This window comes from Grampus griseus, assembly GCF_964374135.1.
Source record: "Grampus griseus genome assembly, chromosome: 6".
Lineage (NCBI taxonomy): Eukaryota > Metazoa > Chordata > Mammalia > Artiodactyla > Delphinidae > Grampus > Grampus griseus.
In genome coordinates, this window is record NC_139000.1 from 106,877,242 (window position 1) to 106,893,192 (window position 15,951).

The 15,951-nt window shown below is 35.7% G+C and overlaps 1 protein-coding gene across 1 annotated transcript in view; it reads left to right on the forward strand.

Moving 5' to 3' along the window:
• Window positions 1-15,616, forward strand: part of MTMR9 (myotubularin related protein 9) — a gene marked incomplete at its 5' end in the record, with an annotated part of 95,256 nt that extends 79,640 nt beyond the window's left edge. Inside the window, 2 exons of the mRNA XM_082655816.1 lie at window positions 3,763-3,914; window positions 11,020-15,616. Coding sequence (XP_082511942.1) covers window positions 3,763-3,914; window positions 11,020-11,183 — 316 coding nt within the window. The 3' untranslated portion in view covers window positions 11,184-15,616. The remainder of the gene's footprint in view (window positions 1-3,762; window positions 3,915-11,019) is intronic.
• Between the last annotated feature and the right edge of the window lie 335 nt (window positions 15,617-15,951).

Genomic DNA, 15,951 nt, shown 5'->3' on the forward strand with positions numbered 1-15,951 from the left:
AGTTGACTTTCTAGAAATGATTATACTTATATTATTACACTTGAATTCATTACTTATGCCAAAAGAACAGGCCTACTTCCAAAAAGTAGGATTTGGATTGATTTGTGATGGAAATGCCATTAATATTTCCCTTCCCACCCCAGAAACTATTCTGTAACACGTAGTTAATCCAAATAGAACATAAATTATTAATTTTTTCCTATTTTTTCCTTATTAACAATAGATGAAAAGTTTAATGCTTCCTGACTTTAGGGTTCTATTCATCTCTGTTTTAGAATTCTGCTAGTCAGAATAGAGTTTAATTAGAAGAGATGACCTAAGAGAAAGCAATGACCATCCTTTTTTTTCCCTTTTAAATATTACATACGAAAGAATAAGAACTTTTAAGATTTGTTATGAATACAAAGTCTGAAATTACTTGAACCCTGTGAATTTGGGAGATTGGAGTATTAGCTAGCCTAATAAGATTTTTTTAAAAATCTTTAAAGATTTAAAAAAAATCTTTAAAAACCACTGAAACTTCTTGGTAAAAGATGACTTCAGTTAAAAGGGAAAATGTAACATTTTTAAAAAACAGCTTTATTGAGATATAATGCATTTACCATAATATTCAGCCATTTAAAGTGTATTTATTGTGATTTTTAAAAATGGTATATTCAGAGTTGTGCAACCAGCACTGCACCTAATTTTAGAACATTTTCATCACCTCCAAAACAAACCCCATATCCATTACCAGTCACTATCCATTTTCCCTCCCTCCATCCCCTAGCCCCTGATAACCACAAATCTGCTCTTAGTCTATAAATTTGCCTGTTTGACTATTTCATATAAATGGAATCATACAATATGTGGTCTTTTATGATTGGCTTCTTTCACTGAGCATATTTCCAAGGTTCATCCATGTTGTAGAATGGGTTGTTTCCATCATTTGGCTACCATAAATAATGCTGTGTTAAACATTTGTATACAAGTTTTTGTGTGGACATATATCCATTTATCTTAGATATAAACCTAGGAGTGGAATTATGGGTCGTATGGTAACTGACATTTTGAGGAGCTGTGAAAGAAAGTGGCAGCACCATTTTACATTCCCACCAGCAATGTATGAGGGCTCCAGTTTCTCCATATCTCCACCATTTTTTATTGTCTGCCCTTTTGATTTAGTCATCCTAGTGGGTGTAAAGTGGTGTAAATCTCATTACAGTGATTTGCATTTCCTTAATGGACCAATGGTGTTGATCAGCTTTGCATGTGTTTGTTGGGCATTTGTGTTATCACTTCTTTGATATCCAAATATCTATTTGGATACTTTGCCAATTTTTTCATTGGGTTATTTGTCTTTTTATTGTTGAGTTGTAAGAAAATTTTGATAGAGATTGCATTGGAATCTGTGGATCAATTTGGGTAGTTATTACTGCCTTAACAGTGTTGTCTTCCAGTCTATGAACACGGGATGTCTTTCCATTTATTTAGGTCTTTAATTCCTTTCAGCAATATTTTATAGTTTTCAGTATACAAACATTTTACCTCTTCAGTTAAATTTATTCTTGGTATTTTAATATTTTGAATGCTGTTGTAAATGGAATTGTTTTCTTAATTTTTTTGGAGTATTCACTGCTGGCATATAGAAACATGACTGTTTTTCTGTGTCTATCTTGTACCCTGCAGTTTTGCCAAATTTATTTATTAGCTCTAGTAGTTCGTGTGTGTGTGTGGATTCTTTGGGATTTTCTATGCATAGGATCATGTTATTTGCAAGTAGAAATCATTGTATGTCTTCCTTTCTACTTTGGATGTGTTTTCTTTCTTTTTCATGTCTAATGAATTTCCAGTACAGCATTGAATGGCAGTGGTGAAAGCAGGCACTCTTGTTTTATTCCTGATCTTAGGGAGAAAGCTTTCAGTCTTTCACGAGTGTAATGTTGAGTATGATGTTAGCTGTGTTTTTTTTCATAAGTACCCTTTACCATGTTGAGGAAGTTCCCTTCTATTCCTAATTTATTGAGTGTTTTTGTCATGAAAAGATGTTTTGTTATCTGCTTTTTCTGCATTAATTGCAATGATCATGTGGTTTTTTTCCCTTTGTTCTATTAATGTGGTGTATTACATTGATTGATTTTCTTATGTTGAACCACTCTTGTATACTTAGGATAAATCTCTCTTGGTCATGGTATATAATCCTTTCAATGTGCTGTTGTATTTGGTTTGCTAGTAGTTTGTTGAGAATTTTTGCATCTATATTTGTAAGGGACATTGGCCTATTACAGTTTTCTTGTATCATTGTCTGGCTTTGGCATCAGGGTGATAATAGCTTCATAAAATGAGTTAGGAAATATTCCTTTTCTATTTGTTGGGGAGTTTGAGAAGGATTGGTGTTCATTTTTCTTTTATATTTGATAGAATTTACCAGTGAAACCATCTGGTCCTAGACTTTTCTTTGTGGAGAGATTATTTGTTACTGAGTCAGTTTCCTTATTTGTTATAGGTCTGTTGAGATTTTTTATTTCTTCAGTCAGTTTAGGTAATTTTTGTGTTTATAGGAATTTGTCCATTTCATCCAGATTATCTAATTTGTTGGTGTGCAGTTAATAGTATTTTCTTAAAATCTTTTTTATTTCTGTAAGGTCAGTAGTAATGTCCCATTTTCATTTTTGATTTTAGTTATTTGCATCTTCCTTTTTCTTTGTCATTCTAGCCAGAGGAACAATTTTGTTGATCTTTTCAGAGAACTGACTTTTGGTCTCATTGATGTTATTTTAAAAAGTTTTTTTGTCTGTCTCCTCTGTAATCTTAGTTTTTCCTTCCTTCTGCAAGCATTGGCTTAGTTTGCTCTCCTTTGTCTAGTTCCTTAAGGTGTAAAGTTAGATTACTGATTTGAGATCTTTCCTTTTTAACATAGGTTCTTGCTATAAATTTCCCTCTGAGCATTACTTTCACTGGAGTTGTGTTAGCATGTTGTGTTTTTGTTTTCATTCATTTGTAAGTATTTTCTGACTTCTTTTGTGATGTCTTCTTTAAACCGTTGGTTGTTTGAAAGTGTGTTATATAATTCCACATACTTATGTATTTTCCAGTTTTTCTTCTGTTATCAATTTCTAACTTCATTCCCTTGTGGTTGAAGATGCTTTGTATGATCTCAGTCTTTTAAAATGTATTGAGCTTTGTTTTGTGGCCTACCACGTGGTCTGGCCTGCAGAATGCTTCATGTCCACTTGAGAAGAATGTGTGTTCTGCTGTTGGGTAGAGTTTTCTATATTTGTCTTACATTTTGTTCAAGTCCTGTATTTCCTTATTTATTTTCTGTCTAGTTATTGGGATAGTGAAATCCTCAACTATATTAGAGAATTGTCTGTTTCTCTGTTCCATTACGTCAGTTTTTGCTTCATATGTTTTGTGGCTCGGGTGCAACATACATATATATTTATAATTATTATATCTTCTTGGTGGATTAACTTTGTTGCCAGCTTTGGAAGCCTGCAAAACAGTCTTTGTTTTGATGTCGTTGACAGTTAAAAATGCTGACAAATATTTTAATTTTACAACATTTTGTTCCTCTGCTAAAAGTCTTGTGTTCTGCTTTCTAACATACAACAGAAAAGAAATTGTCCTGTTAGAAGGAGCATTTAATAGTGGTTGTCATAAATTAATTGTTTTAATGGCAATTTTCTTTCTTGATCAGATGTAAGTTGAAGCTACAGCAGAAAACGATGTCTCTATGGTCATAAATTAATTGCTTTAATGGCAGTTTTCTTTCTTGATCAGATGCAAGTTGAAGCTACAGCAGAAAACGATGTCTCTATGGTCTTGGGTCAACCGGCCCAGTGAACTGAGTAAGTTCACCAACCCTCTCTTTGAAGCCAACAATCTTGTCATCTGGCCTTCAGTTGCTCCACAGAGTCTTCAGCTGTGGGAGGGTAAGCCACGCATCCTTCGCAAACATTTTATTAATATAGTCTAGGATGTTCTCTTGACTGCCTGTGGGTACATGAGTACATGGATACTGCTGTTTATATCGGATATTTTCTCAAGATAAGAAGGTACATTTTTTTTATTGTGACAAAAACACAAAATTTACCAACTTAACCATCTTTGAGTGTGCAGTTCAGTATGGTTAAGTATATCATGTTGCTGTGAAACAGGTCTCCACAACTTTTCATCTTGTAAATCTAAAACTCTGTACCCATAAACAACTTCTCAGTGCCCCTCTCCAGCCCCAGGCAACCACCCTTCTGCTTTCTGTCTCTGGATTTGACTGCTCCAGGTACCTCATATAAGTGGAACCATACAGTATTTGTCCTTTTGTGACTGGCTTATTTCATTAGCATAATTAATGTGCTCAAGTCTCATCCATGTGGTAGCATGGGACAGGATCTCCTTCCTCCTTTTTTTTTTTTTGTGGTACGCAGGCCTCTCAGTGTTGTGGCCTCTCCTGTTGCGGAGCACAGGCTCAGCGGCCATGGCTTACAGGCCCAGCCGCTCCACAGCATGTGGGATCCTCCCGGACTGGGGCACGAACCCGTGTCCCCTTCATCGGCAAGCGGACTCTCAACCACTGCACCACCAGGGAAGCCCCCTAAAGAACGTGTTTTACCTACATTAATTTTTCAGATTCTTGAAGTTTATCTCCTTAAATACTAAAGCTTGTTTTTTTAAAAAATAACCAAAACCTATCTAAAACATATTATCCATTCATTAAGCAAAGACTATAAAACATTTAATTTCTTTTTAACCAATTTGTAGGTAGTGTACATTTGTAGGTACATTTTTATTCATCTTTATATTAAACAATATAAGGCATACACACAGGAATGATAGCTGTTTGGTAAATTGAAGTACTATAAATGTCAGTTAGTATACTGTGTTCTAATACATTAGTGTCTCAAGGGTAATTCTCGTGTGGAAACTGCCCGTTGTGTGTAAAAGGGTCTCAGGTTGCTTTGCTTCCTTGTTTTGAGACCGAGCCTGTTTCTGTCACTTCTCCGGCCATCAGTTTCACGGCTTGTTCCGCTTGGCATATCTGTCATTAGCTGCTTCCTCCCCCTCAGTTTATGCTTCTAATCTTATCAGTTGAGGTGTCCCCTAGTTAGAATTGTGGGAAAGTGGCCTCAGTCTCCAGGGTCTCTGAGTCTGAGTGTTAGTGCTTTGGGGATTTGGGGCTGCTCAGAACTTCTCCTTGCTTATTGAGTGTTTAGATAGTCACAGATGCAGGACAGGTGATCTCTTAAATGAGAGTTTACAGCTGTACTACTTGTTTAAGACTTGTGAGACAATTTACCTAAAAGCCACTGTCATGTTTAATAACTGAAACAAGAATCTAGTTAGTTGGGAGGAAAGCCAAAATTGGGAGTCCAATGGCCTAAAGGACTATTTAACTTGTTTTTACCAAACCTCATTGACAGTTTAGGGATTATGTGATAGAAGAAAATTTTTTTGTTATATGAATGAGTTCCTCCTACACCATTAAGAAAGGGGTTTCTCTGTATGTTTACTACCTCCTCAACTTAGAACTGGAAGAAATCCTGTTAGGTAAAATATTCTCATGGAAAGTATATGGATTGTATAATGACACTACTCTGGTCTTAAAATGTCTCTCTGCTGTTTATAATTACATTGTAGTCATTGTAGTCAACCATTAATATTAAGTAATTCCTGTATTGAAGAACAGGATTTTAAAAATAAGCTCATTTAATAGAAAAATCAACACAGGTCAGTCTTTAGTCTGTGTTTCTGTCTTCTTCTATCTAGCATTTGGACACATTACAGAAGGACTGTCTAGGGTGCATGGCAGTTTGGTTTATGGAAAGTATTCTAATATAAAGTATTCTAATCATAAAACTTTTGTGAACTTGCCAGCTGCTGACTTCTTGCAGCCTGGAAGGTGTTTGTGCCTCCTGGCCTGAGTATCTTTAAGCGGTTACTTTGGGCTGATATCATTAACGTACATCTGTGTAGAGGAGAAAATGTCTTTACTCCATAATAAAAGGATAATTATTATTTGGGGAAAGAAGCAGTTGCCTACAGAATTGGAAAGCTGCCTCGTAAGTAACAGAGAGAGAGAGAGGGAGTGCTGAAGTTTAGGCTCTTAAATAACAGTTTGTGTAGTTCTGTTTTGCTGTAACTGCCACTTTTCCAGTGAAAGTGATTTCACACATGTAGGTCTTACAGGTCTGGATAAAGTTCTGTAATTGTTTAAAGAAAGATTTGTATTGTGAAACTATAAAGTTTATCCCATTGTAAATGTACAGTTTGTATTCCTGAATATATCAGAGAACAGGATTTTGATCTATTTCATAATTTTGTGGGGTTTTGAAGAATTAATGAGCATGTACATAGTGACTTTTTTAATTTTTGAATTCTATCGTTTCATACAGCAGGTTTATTAGTCATCCATTTTACACACATCAGTGTAGACATGTCAATCACAATCTCCCAGTTCATCCCACCACCACCCCCACTCCCACTTCTTTCACCCCTTGGTGTCCATACGTTTCTTCTCTACATCTGTGTCCCAATTTCTGCCCTGAAAACCGGTTCATCTGTACCATTTTTCTAGGTTCCACATATATGCGTTAATATACAATATTTGTTTTTCTCTTTCTGACTTACTTCACTCTGTATGACAGTCTCTAGATCCATCCACGTCTCAACAAATGACCCAATTTCGTTCCTTTTTATGGCTGAGTAATATTCCATTGTATATATGTACCACATCTTCTTTATGTGTTCATCTGCTGATGGGCATTTAAGTTGCTTCCCTGACCTGGCTATTGTAAACAGTGCTGCAGTGAACATTGGGGTGCATGTGTCTTTCTGAATTATGGTTTTCTCTGGGTATATGTCCAGTAGTGGGATTTCTGGGTCATATGGTAATTCTATTTTTAGTTTTTTAGGGAACCTCCATACTGTTCTCCATAGTGGCTGTATCAATTTACATTCCCACCAACAGTGCAAGAGGGTTCCCTTTTCTCCACACCCTCTCCAGCATTTGTTGCTCGAAGATTTTCTGATGATACCCATTCTGACTGCTGTGAAGTGATACCTCATTGTAGTATTGAATTGCATTTCTCTAATAATTAGTGACGTTGAGCAGCTTTTCATGTGCTTCTTGGCCATCTGTACATCTTTGGAGAAATGTCTATTTAGGTCTTCTGCCCATTTTTTGAGTGGGTTATTTGTTTCTTTAATATTGAGCTGCATGAGCTGTTTATATATTTTGGAGATTAATCCTTTGTCTGTTGATTCGTTTGCAACTATTTTCTCCCATTCTGAGGGTTGTCTTTTCATCTTCATTGTAGTTTCCTTTGCTGTGCAAAAGCTTTTAAGTTTCATTAGGTTCCATTTGTTTATTTTTGTTTTTATTTCCATTACTCTAGGAGGTGGTTCAAAAAAGGTCTTGCTGTGATTTATGTCAGAGAGTTTCTCTAAGAGTTTGATAGTTTCTGGCCTTACATTTAGGTCTGTAATCCAATTCGAGTTTATTTTTGTGTAAGGTGTTAGGGAGTGCTCTAATTTCATTCTTTTACATGTAGCTGTCCAATTTTCCCAGCATGACTTACTGAAGAGGCTGTCTTTTCTCCGCTGTATATTTTGGCCTCCTTTATCAAAGATAAGGTGACCATATGTACGTGGGTTTATCTCTGGGCTTTCTATCCTGTTCCATTGATCTATATTTCTGTTTTTGTGCCAGTACAATACTGTCTTGATTACTGTAGCTTTGTAGTATAGTCTGAAGTCAGGGAGTCTGATTCCTCCAGCTCCATTTTTTTCCCTCAAGACTGCTTTGGCTATTCGGGGTCTTTTGTGTCTCCATATAAATTTTAAGATTTTTTTGTTCTGGTTCTGTAAAAAATGCCATTGGTAATTTGATAGGGATTCCATTGAATCTGTAGATTGCTTTGGGTGGTAGAGTCATTTTCACAATGTTGATTCTTCCATTCCAAGAACATGGTATATCTCTCCATCTGTTTATATCATATTTAATTTATTTCATCAGTATCTTATAGTTTTCTGCATACAGGTCTTTTGTCTCCCTTGGTAGGTTTACTCCTAGGTATTTTATTCTTTTTGTTGCAGTGGTAAGTGGGAGTGATTCCTTAATTTCTCTTTCAGATTTTTCATCATTAGTGTATAGGAATGCAAGAGAATTCTGTGCATTAATTTTGTATCCTGTAACTTTACCATATTCATTGATTAGCTCTAGTAGTTTTCTGGTAGCATCTTTAGGATTCTCTATGTATAGTATCATGTCATCTGCAAATAGTGACAGCTTTAATTCTTCTTTTCTGATTTGGATTCCTTTTATTTCCTTTTCTTCTATGATTGCTGTGGCTAAAACTTCCAAAACTGTTGAATAAGAGTGGTGCGATTGGGCAACCTTGTCTTGTTCCTGATCTTAGTGGAAATGCTTTCAGTTTTTCACCATTAAGGACAATGTTGGCTGAGGGATTGTCATATATGGCCTTTATTATGTTGAGGTAGGTTCCCTCTGTGCCCACTTTCTGGAGAGTTTTTATCATAAATTTGTGTTGAATTTTGTCAAAAGTTTTTCCTGCATCTATTGAGATGATCATATGGTTTTGCTTCTTCAGTTTGTTAATATGGTGTATCACATGGATTGATTTGCGTGTATTGAAGAATCCTTGCATCCCTGGGATAAATCCCACTTGATCATGGTGTATGATCCTTTTAATCTGTTGCTGGATTCTGTTTGCTAGTATTTTGTTGAGGATTTTTGCATCTATATTCATCAGTGATATTGGTCTGTAATTTTCTTTTTTGTAGTATCTTTCTCTGGTTTTGGTATCAGGGTGATGGTGGCCTCATAGAATTAGTTTGGGTGTGTTCCTTCCTCTGCAATTTTTTGGAAGAGTTTGAGAAGGATGGGTGTTAGCTGTTTTCTGTATGTTTGATAGAATTTACTTGTGAAGCCATCTGGTCCTGGACTTGTGTTTGTTTTTTTTTGCGGTACGCGGGCCTCTCACTGCTGTGGCCTCTCCCATTGCGGAGCACAGGCTCCAGATGTGCAGGCTTAGTGGCCATGGCTCACGGGCCTAGCCGCTCCGCAGCATGTGGTATCTTCCTGGATCGGGGCACAAACCCGTGTCCCCTGCATCAGCAGGCGGACTCTCAACCACTGCACTAAAAGGGAAGCCCCTGTTGGAAGAATTTTAATCACAGTTGCAATTTCATTACTCGTGATTGGTCTGTTCATGTTTTCTATTTCTTCCTGGTTCAGTCTTGGAAAATTATACCTTTCTAAGAATTTGTCCACTTCTTCCAGGTTGTCCATTTTATTGGCATAGTGTTCCTTGTAGTAGTCTCTTAGGATGCTTTGTATTTCTGCGGTGTCTGTTGTAACTTCTCCTTTTTTATTTCTAATTTTATTGATTTGAGTCCTCTCCCTCTTTTTCTTGATGAGTCTGGCTAATGGTTTATCAATTTTGTTTATCTTGTAAAAGAACCAGCTTTTAGTTTTACTGATCTTTGCTATTGTTTTCTTTGTTTCTATTTCATTTATTTCTGCTCTGATCTTTAGGATTTCTTTCCTTCTGCCAACTTTGGGGTTTTTTTTGTTCTTCTTTCTCTAGTTCCTTTAGGTTAGATTGTTTACTTGAGATTTTCCTTGTTTCTTGAGGTAGGCTTGTATTGCTATAAACTTCCCTCCTAGAACTGCTTTTGCTGCCTCACAGAGGTTTTGGATGGTCATGTTCTCGTAATTTGTCTCTAGGTATGTTTTGATTTATTCAGTGATCTCTTGGCTATTTAGTAACGTATTGTTTAGCTTTCATGTGTTCGTCGTTTTACGTTTTTTCCCCCTGTAATTCATTTCTAATCTCATAGCATTGTGGTCAGAAAAGATGCTTAATATGATTTCAGTTTTCTTAAATTTACTGAGGCTTGATTTGTGACCCAAGATGTGATCTGTCCTGGAGCATGTTCCATGTGCACATGAGAAGAAAATGTAATCTGCTGTTTTTGGATGGAATGTCGTATAAATATCAGTTAAATCTATCTGGTCTATTGTGTCATTTAAAACTTGTGTTTCCTTTTTAATTTTCTGTTTGGATTATCTGTCTGTTGGTGTAAGTGAGGTGTTAAAGTCCCCCACTATTATTGTGTTACTGTCAGTTTCCTCTTTTATAGCTGTTAGCAGATGCCTCATGTATTGAGGTGCTCCTATGTTGGGTGCATATAGATGTATAATTGTTATATCTTCTTCTTGGATAGATCCCTTGATCGTTATGTAGTGTCCTTGTCTCTTGTAACATTATTTTAAAGTCTATTTTGTCTGATATGAGTATTGCTACTCCAGCTTTCTTTTGATTTCCATTTGCATGGAATATCTTTTTCCATCCCCTCACTTTCAGTCTTTGTGTGTCCCTAGGTCTGAAGTGGGTCTCTTGTAGACAGCATATATATGGGTCTTGGTCTTGTATCCATTCAGCAAGCCTGTGTCTTTTGGTTGGAGCATTTAATCCATTTACATTTAAGGTAATTATCAATATATATGTTACTATTACCATTTTCTTAATTGTTGTGGGTTTGTTTTTGTAGGTCCTTTTCTTCTCTTGTGTTTCCCTCTTAGAGAAGTTCCTTTAGTAGAGGTGGTTTGGTGGTGCTGAATTCTCTTAGCTTTTGTTTGTCTGTGAAGCTTTTGATTTCTCTATTGAATCTGAATGAGATCCTTGCTGGGTAGAGTAATCTTGGTTGTAGGTTCTTCCCTTTCATCACTTGAAGTATGTCATGCCACTCCCTTCTGGCTTGTAGAGTTTGTGCTGAGAAATCAGCTGTTAACCTTATGGGGGTTCCCTAATAGTAACTTCTTGAATACTGTACTCAATTGTACTCTTTCAATACCTCAAGATTGTTGTATATTTTAGAGTATAATAAAACACAGATGTGAATTGTGAAAAAATGAGAAGGATTATAATGCATGGGATTATATATTAACCACAATTATAATGCTAATCCGTTGTGTGTATCTTTTTCCTTTCTGTTTTCCTTTTGTGGATTCAATAGGTATTTTTCTGCGTTGGAACAGATCTTCCAAGTATTTGGATGAAGCATATGAAGAAATGGTTAACATCATTGAATATAACAAGGAATTACAAGCAAAAGTAAATATCCTTAGGCGGCAGTTGGCAGAACTGGAGACTGAAGATGGGATGCAGGAGAGTCCCTGAATTCCAGATCCCCTGCAGCCCTCGGAGGACCATCAGGACTGGTATCCCATCTCTCTCTCCCTTGCCCTTCAGTTCACTTTCACACAGTAGCCTTAAACTTAAGGCTTTAGATGTGAGAACCTTCTAATATAATGGACTCCTCAAAACTTTATGAATGGAACTTACTATAATTATTCATGTTTCATGTGGCCTGTTAGGCCTCTTCACTTTGGGAGCAGGAAGGAGGTGCTAGTCATTTTATTTTACATGAAACAAGTGACCTATTTAATGCCATTTGTGTTATATGCCATTTCACCCTAAGCTTTTCTCTGCATCCACTTTCCAAACAGTGCTCCAGATCAGTCAAGAATATGATTAAACTCTTAGGGAATATATGTTAGTTTAAAAAAAGGATCAGACTTTGAAGCACTCCAAATATAGAAATATTTTTCAAACCTGAAATGGTTGATAAACGAAGAATTTTGTGTTTAACATACCATTTCCAATACCTTTGCCACATAAAAAAGCCATTCTCTTTAAAACAGTTTTGGGCTGACAGAGCTGAATTCATCCTCATTCTGATTCGTCAAGAAAACAAAAGCTGAATATTTATTCAAGGTAAATTATTTTTACGTAAAGGGCAACAGCTATAGTCCTCTGATATTTACATTAAGAAGAAGTAAATTTATTGTAACAGATACTAAAATATGTGCAATATAGAAATAAAGTAGGAATTTGTTACTGATAAGGTATCTTTAGTGTTGAATTGGTTTTTCAGGGTTTTGACACACATGTTAAATGTGTGTCAAATGCTGGATGTAATGTTAAACCGTCATTTAGAATAGATGTTAATTTGTTATGATTAAGCTACAAATACGGTGTCCTTAAACCAGAGATGCACCGCCCTTGTCTGAAGTTCTTATTGCACTGGTTTATGTATGGATATGTGTGTTTTATTATGTTTTGTTTTATTTTTAAATATTCTAAGAGTTCATTAATACTAAGGTTAAAATTTTCTTATTGTCTTGAGCCTTTTGAACATTTATCTTGACTGCTGATTTGTCCATTATATGCTAGGCAAATAATAATTTAAGTGGAGGTGAAAGTTTATGAACGTGATGCAGCTATGTTTTAAACTTCAGAAGCCAATTTGGAATGTTTCAATGTTACAGAAACAGTGACGACTATATTTATGTGCTATGCTGGTTTATGCCTGCAATTCTAAAATTTGTGGTTTGGTGCTTTCCTTATACATTTTTGTTTTGTGGCACAGGTCGTTTTAACAGATACTGTCAATTCTAGTTTTCCTTTAAAAGGATAGTTGAAGGGCAATCTTTAATACCATTTCTATCCCATCTATATATAACCATTTCATTGTAAAACACACCAAAACTGAACCCTGCTTTAGGGCTATGTATTGAGTTAAAATTTTAATTCTTCAAAATCAACTGTAGGAAAATCTATGGCCACATTCAGAAGCCTTAAAAAGTGGCAAATACTTTCTATCTCCAGCTGCCCAAACTTTTTTTTTTTTCTGTTTCCTCAGACTTTTAGCAAAAGGCTAGACAGCAATCCACAGAGCTCTCTTTTGGTAAATTAGTCTGCTTTCTCCTCTAAGCCCAGTTTTATTCGTGACCTGTTTTGTTGGCTATAGTTATGAATCTTGGGGCATTAAAGCCCTCACCTAAAGGCTAATAAGGCAAGGAGCAAAGAAGGTGTACTTTCTTGCTGTAGACATCTGTGTGTTGTGTGAAATGTCTGTATTAATTTTTTAAAAGAGGAAACACCCCAGCATTTTATGGATCCTTAAAATTGAAGAAGGTGCCTTTTTCTTCTCAGTTAACGGCCCCATAAGGAAAACCATATAGAGATTTTCTTTTAGTGATTCTTTAGAAGTGACTCTCACTGGTAATATTAATTGGCCATAAGGCTTCTGTGGGTGGAAACTTTGGAGGGATTTTTTATTAGCTTTGGTCATGGAGAAATTGTATGCCATCAACTTATAACTGTCTTCCTGATGAACATTTTATATGTGAGCCAGAGTACAGTAATAGCATAGTGTTTCAATTTCTTTTTCTTTCTCTTATTGAGACAGCAATCATAAGCTGTTTGGACAAGTTTGTGTTTTAGTGTTAATTTATAATTAGGGATTGTCCAAACCTCAGTTCTGTTTACAGGGTGTAAAAACAAACTTTGGTATCAATACAATTTCAAAGGGGTCATCTAATAAGACAAATACTAAGGTTTCCACAAACCTGAGAACTCTGTCAAAGACAAGTGCTTTATCAATATAATTTGAAGAGGGTTTTTAGTAATACTATTAAGTTACTTATCCCTTGGATGAAAAGAATAATTACAGTGGATATACTTATGAGAAGCTACTTATTAAAGGTTAAGTTTGGAGAATTGTCTTTGATAAATATGGCTTTAAAAACTTTAATGAAGAGAATGATGGCCAAATTAGTGAGCATGCAGATTACCCCATTAGAAGCCAATAATAAAGTGAGATATAATCAAGTTCATGTACATTATTGTGAAGGCTGGTTTACATTTTTGGAATGCAAAAAGTAAGCCCCACAAAGAATATTTTTAAAATATTGCTACAGTACAAGGATCCTTAGATTTAAATTAATAATTTTTTAAAAATTAGAAGAACATAGTTTGTTATATAAAAATGCTGAAACTTTTTGGGTGGTCTAAGATTTTTCAGTAGTTTGACATTTTTCATTTTGATTTTATTAAATGGGAAGAAAACAAGCAGAAATTACAAAATCTTACAGATTTAAGACACCTATAAATTTGTTTTATTTGTAAGAAAACTTAGGCCTTCGAAGCAAGTTTTTAAAGTGATTTTTGGGAAAACTTTGGAAGACGATAGATAGTCATTTAAGATCCGTATGGAGAATTTTAAAACTTTTCTTTGAATTCTAAAGCCTGATTTTGTAGAGGTGATATGTCACTGCTTTTCATTTTAAAGGTGAAAATTTAGTGAAATTTTAGTCTTTGATTCAGTCAGTATTTATGTTAAATAAAAAAGTCAATATATGGAAAAGATTTGACCAGTAATTGTCTCTTGAAGTGAAAAACGGGGAACATTTTGCTGCATTTAAAAATAATCTGCTTAAAGATATAACTCTTAACGTTATCTGGTTTCAAGATTAGTTTTGTTTTTTTTGTTGTTGTTGTTGTTTTTGTGGTACGCGGGCCTCTCACTGCTGTGGTCTCTCCCGCTGTGGAGCGCAGGCTCTGGACACGCAGGCCCAGCGGCCCACGGGCCCAGCTGCCCCGCAGCACGTGGGATCCTCCCGGACCGGGGCACGAACCCGCGTCCCCTGCATTGGCAGGCGGACCCTCAACCACTGCGCCACCAGGGAAGCCCCAAGATTAGCTGTTTTAATTGTTAGTCTTAACTAAGTCATCAGGTTCACTTACTATCAGACCTTAACCTGAGACACAGTTTTGGTATTTACCCATATCCAGATTTAATGAATTAAAACAACATGAATCTATTAGGAGCACTCTTTATCAGAGAGGTATTTCCTGGACAAAAAATGGGCAATATTTAGAACAGTTAGTCCCCTGGTTCTGGAAGCTTTGAAATTTATGAATGAAGTCATTCATTCAGTACCTCTGATACAGGTTTATCCTATACCTCAGGACAACAGAGATTAATTATTTCTTATTCTTTAACATGGCTCAGATCTTTCCCCTCCAGAGCTGGTACAATATGTTATTATAGGTAGTATTTTTGTGTAATTCACCATCTTAACAAAAAACAGTAAAAGACTGGTTTCTACATTAATATCTATTCTCAGATGGTATGAAATGCTAATTTTTGTTTTCTTGAATAAAACAACTTCTGCCTTCACTCAGTCCTTATAATCTAGTGTCCACAGCATTTTCTTCCTTTAAACCAAAAGCCCAGAAGAGACCTTCTGAAACTCTAGGGCTAGGTTTTAGAAAGTCTGAACTTGTAATCTAAATTCCCTTTAAAATAAACTAATGTCCTATTTTTGAATTGCAGTGCAGAACTGTAGTTTCTGCTTAATTAATGAAAAATAACGGGGCTCACTGCAGACACTACATTGTCGTGGAAAATACTTCATGATGAGAGCTTACTGTCTTCTAGGGCCATTCTGTTTATCTGTGAGTATACAGATTAAATATATTTGTGATTTATAATAAAAACAAGTTGTGCAACACTGCCTGTGTCTCTCTGCCCAAGACATTTGCTTCACTTTTTCAAATGCATGTATTTTTGGAGAGGTGGATTATTCTACACAAACACACCCTGAGTTCTGCTTTTTAGAATCCTTATAGATCTATTATCATCTACACTGAAAGTGTTGTACTTGCACAACTTAGTTATTTTAAAAAATAAAAAAGTATGTATTTCTTCAGTAGCCATGCATTTGAATTGTACTCTTGATATATTTGAATGTGACTCTTGGATTTAAGTGCACTATTATTCATGTCTTACACAATAAAACTGCACTGTATGGCAAATGTGTCTGTAATGTATGCTTTGCTAAAACCTCAGAGTGCTGTAATGTACAGGTTTCTACATGATGAACCTGTCAGCATATAGGGGAAATCCTGAACTTCCGTTAAGTCTGTGTAACATTTTAGTAGTATTTGTAATGTTCCCTTAAGTGGTAAGTTCACTTATGTCCTAAGACTGGAATCATTTATCTTGAGTTGGCTGCTTTGTCAAGCTTGGTTTACTGAATCAAACAAACGTGTCAAACATGGTACTGTTATATTAGTGTATAAGATTTATGTGTCATGT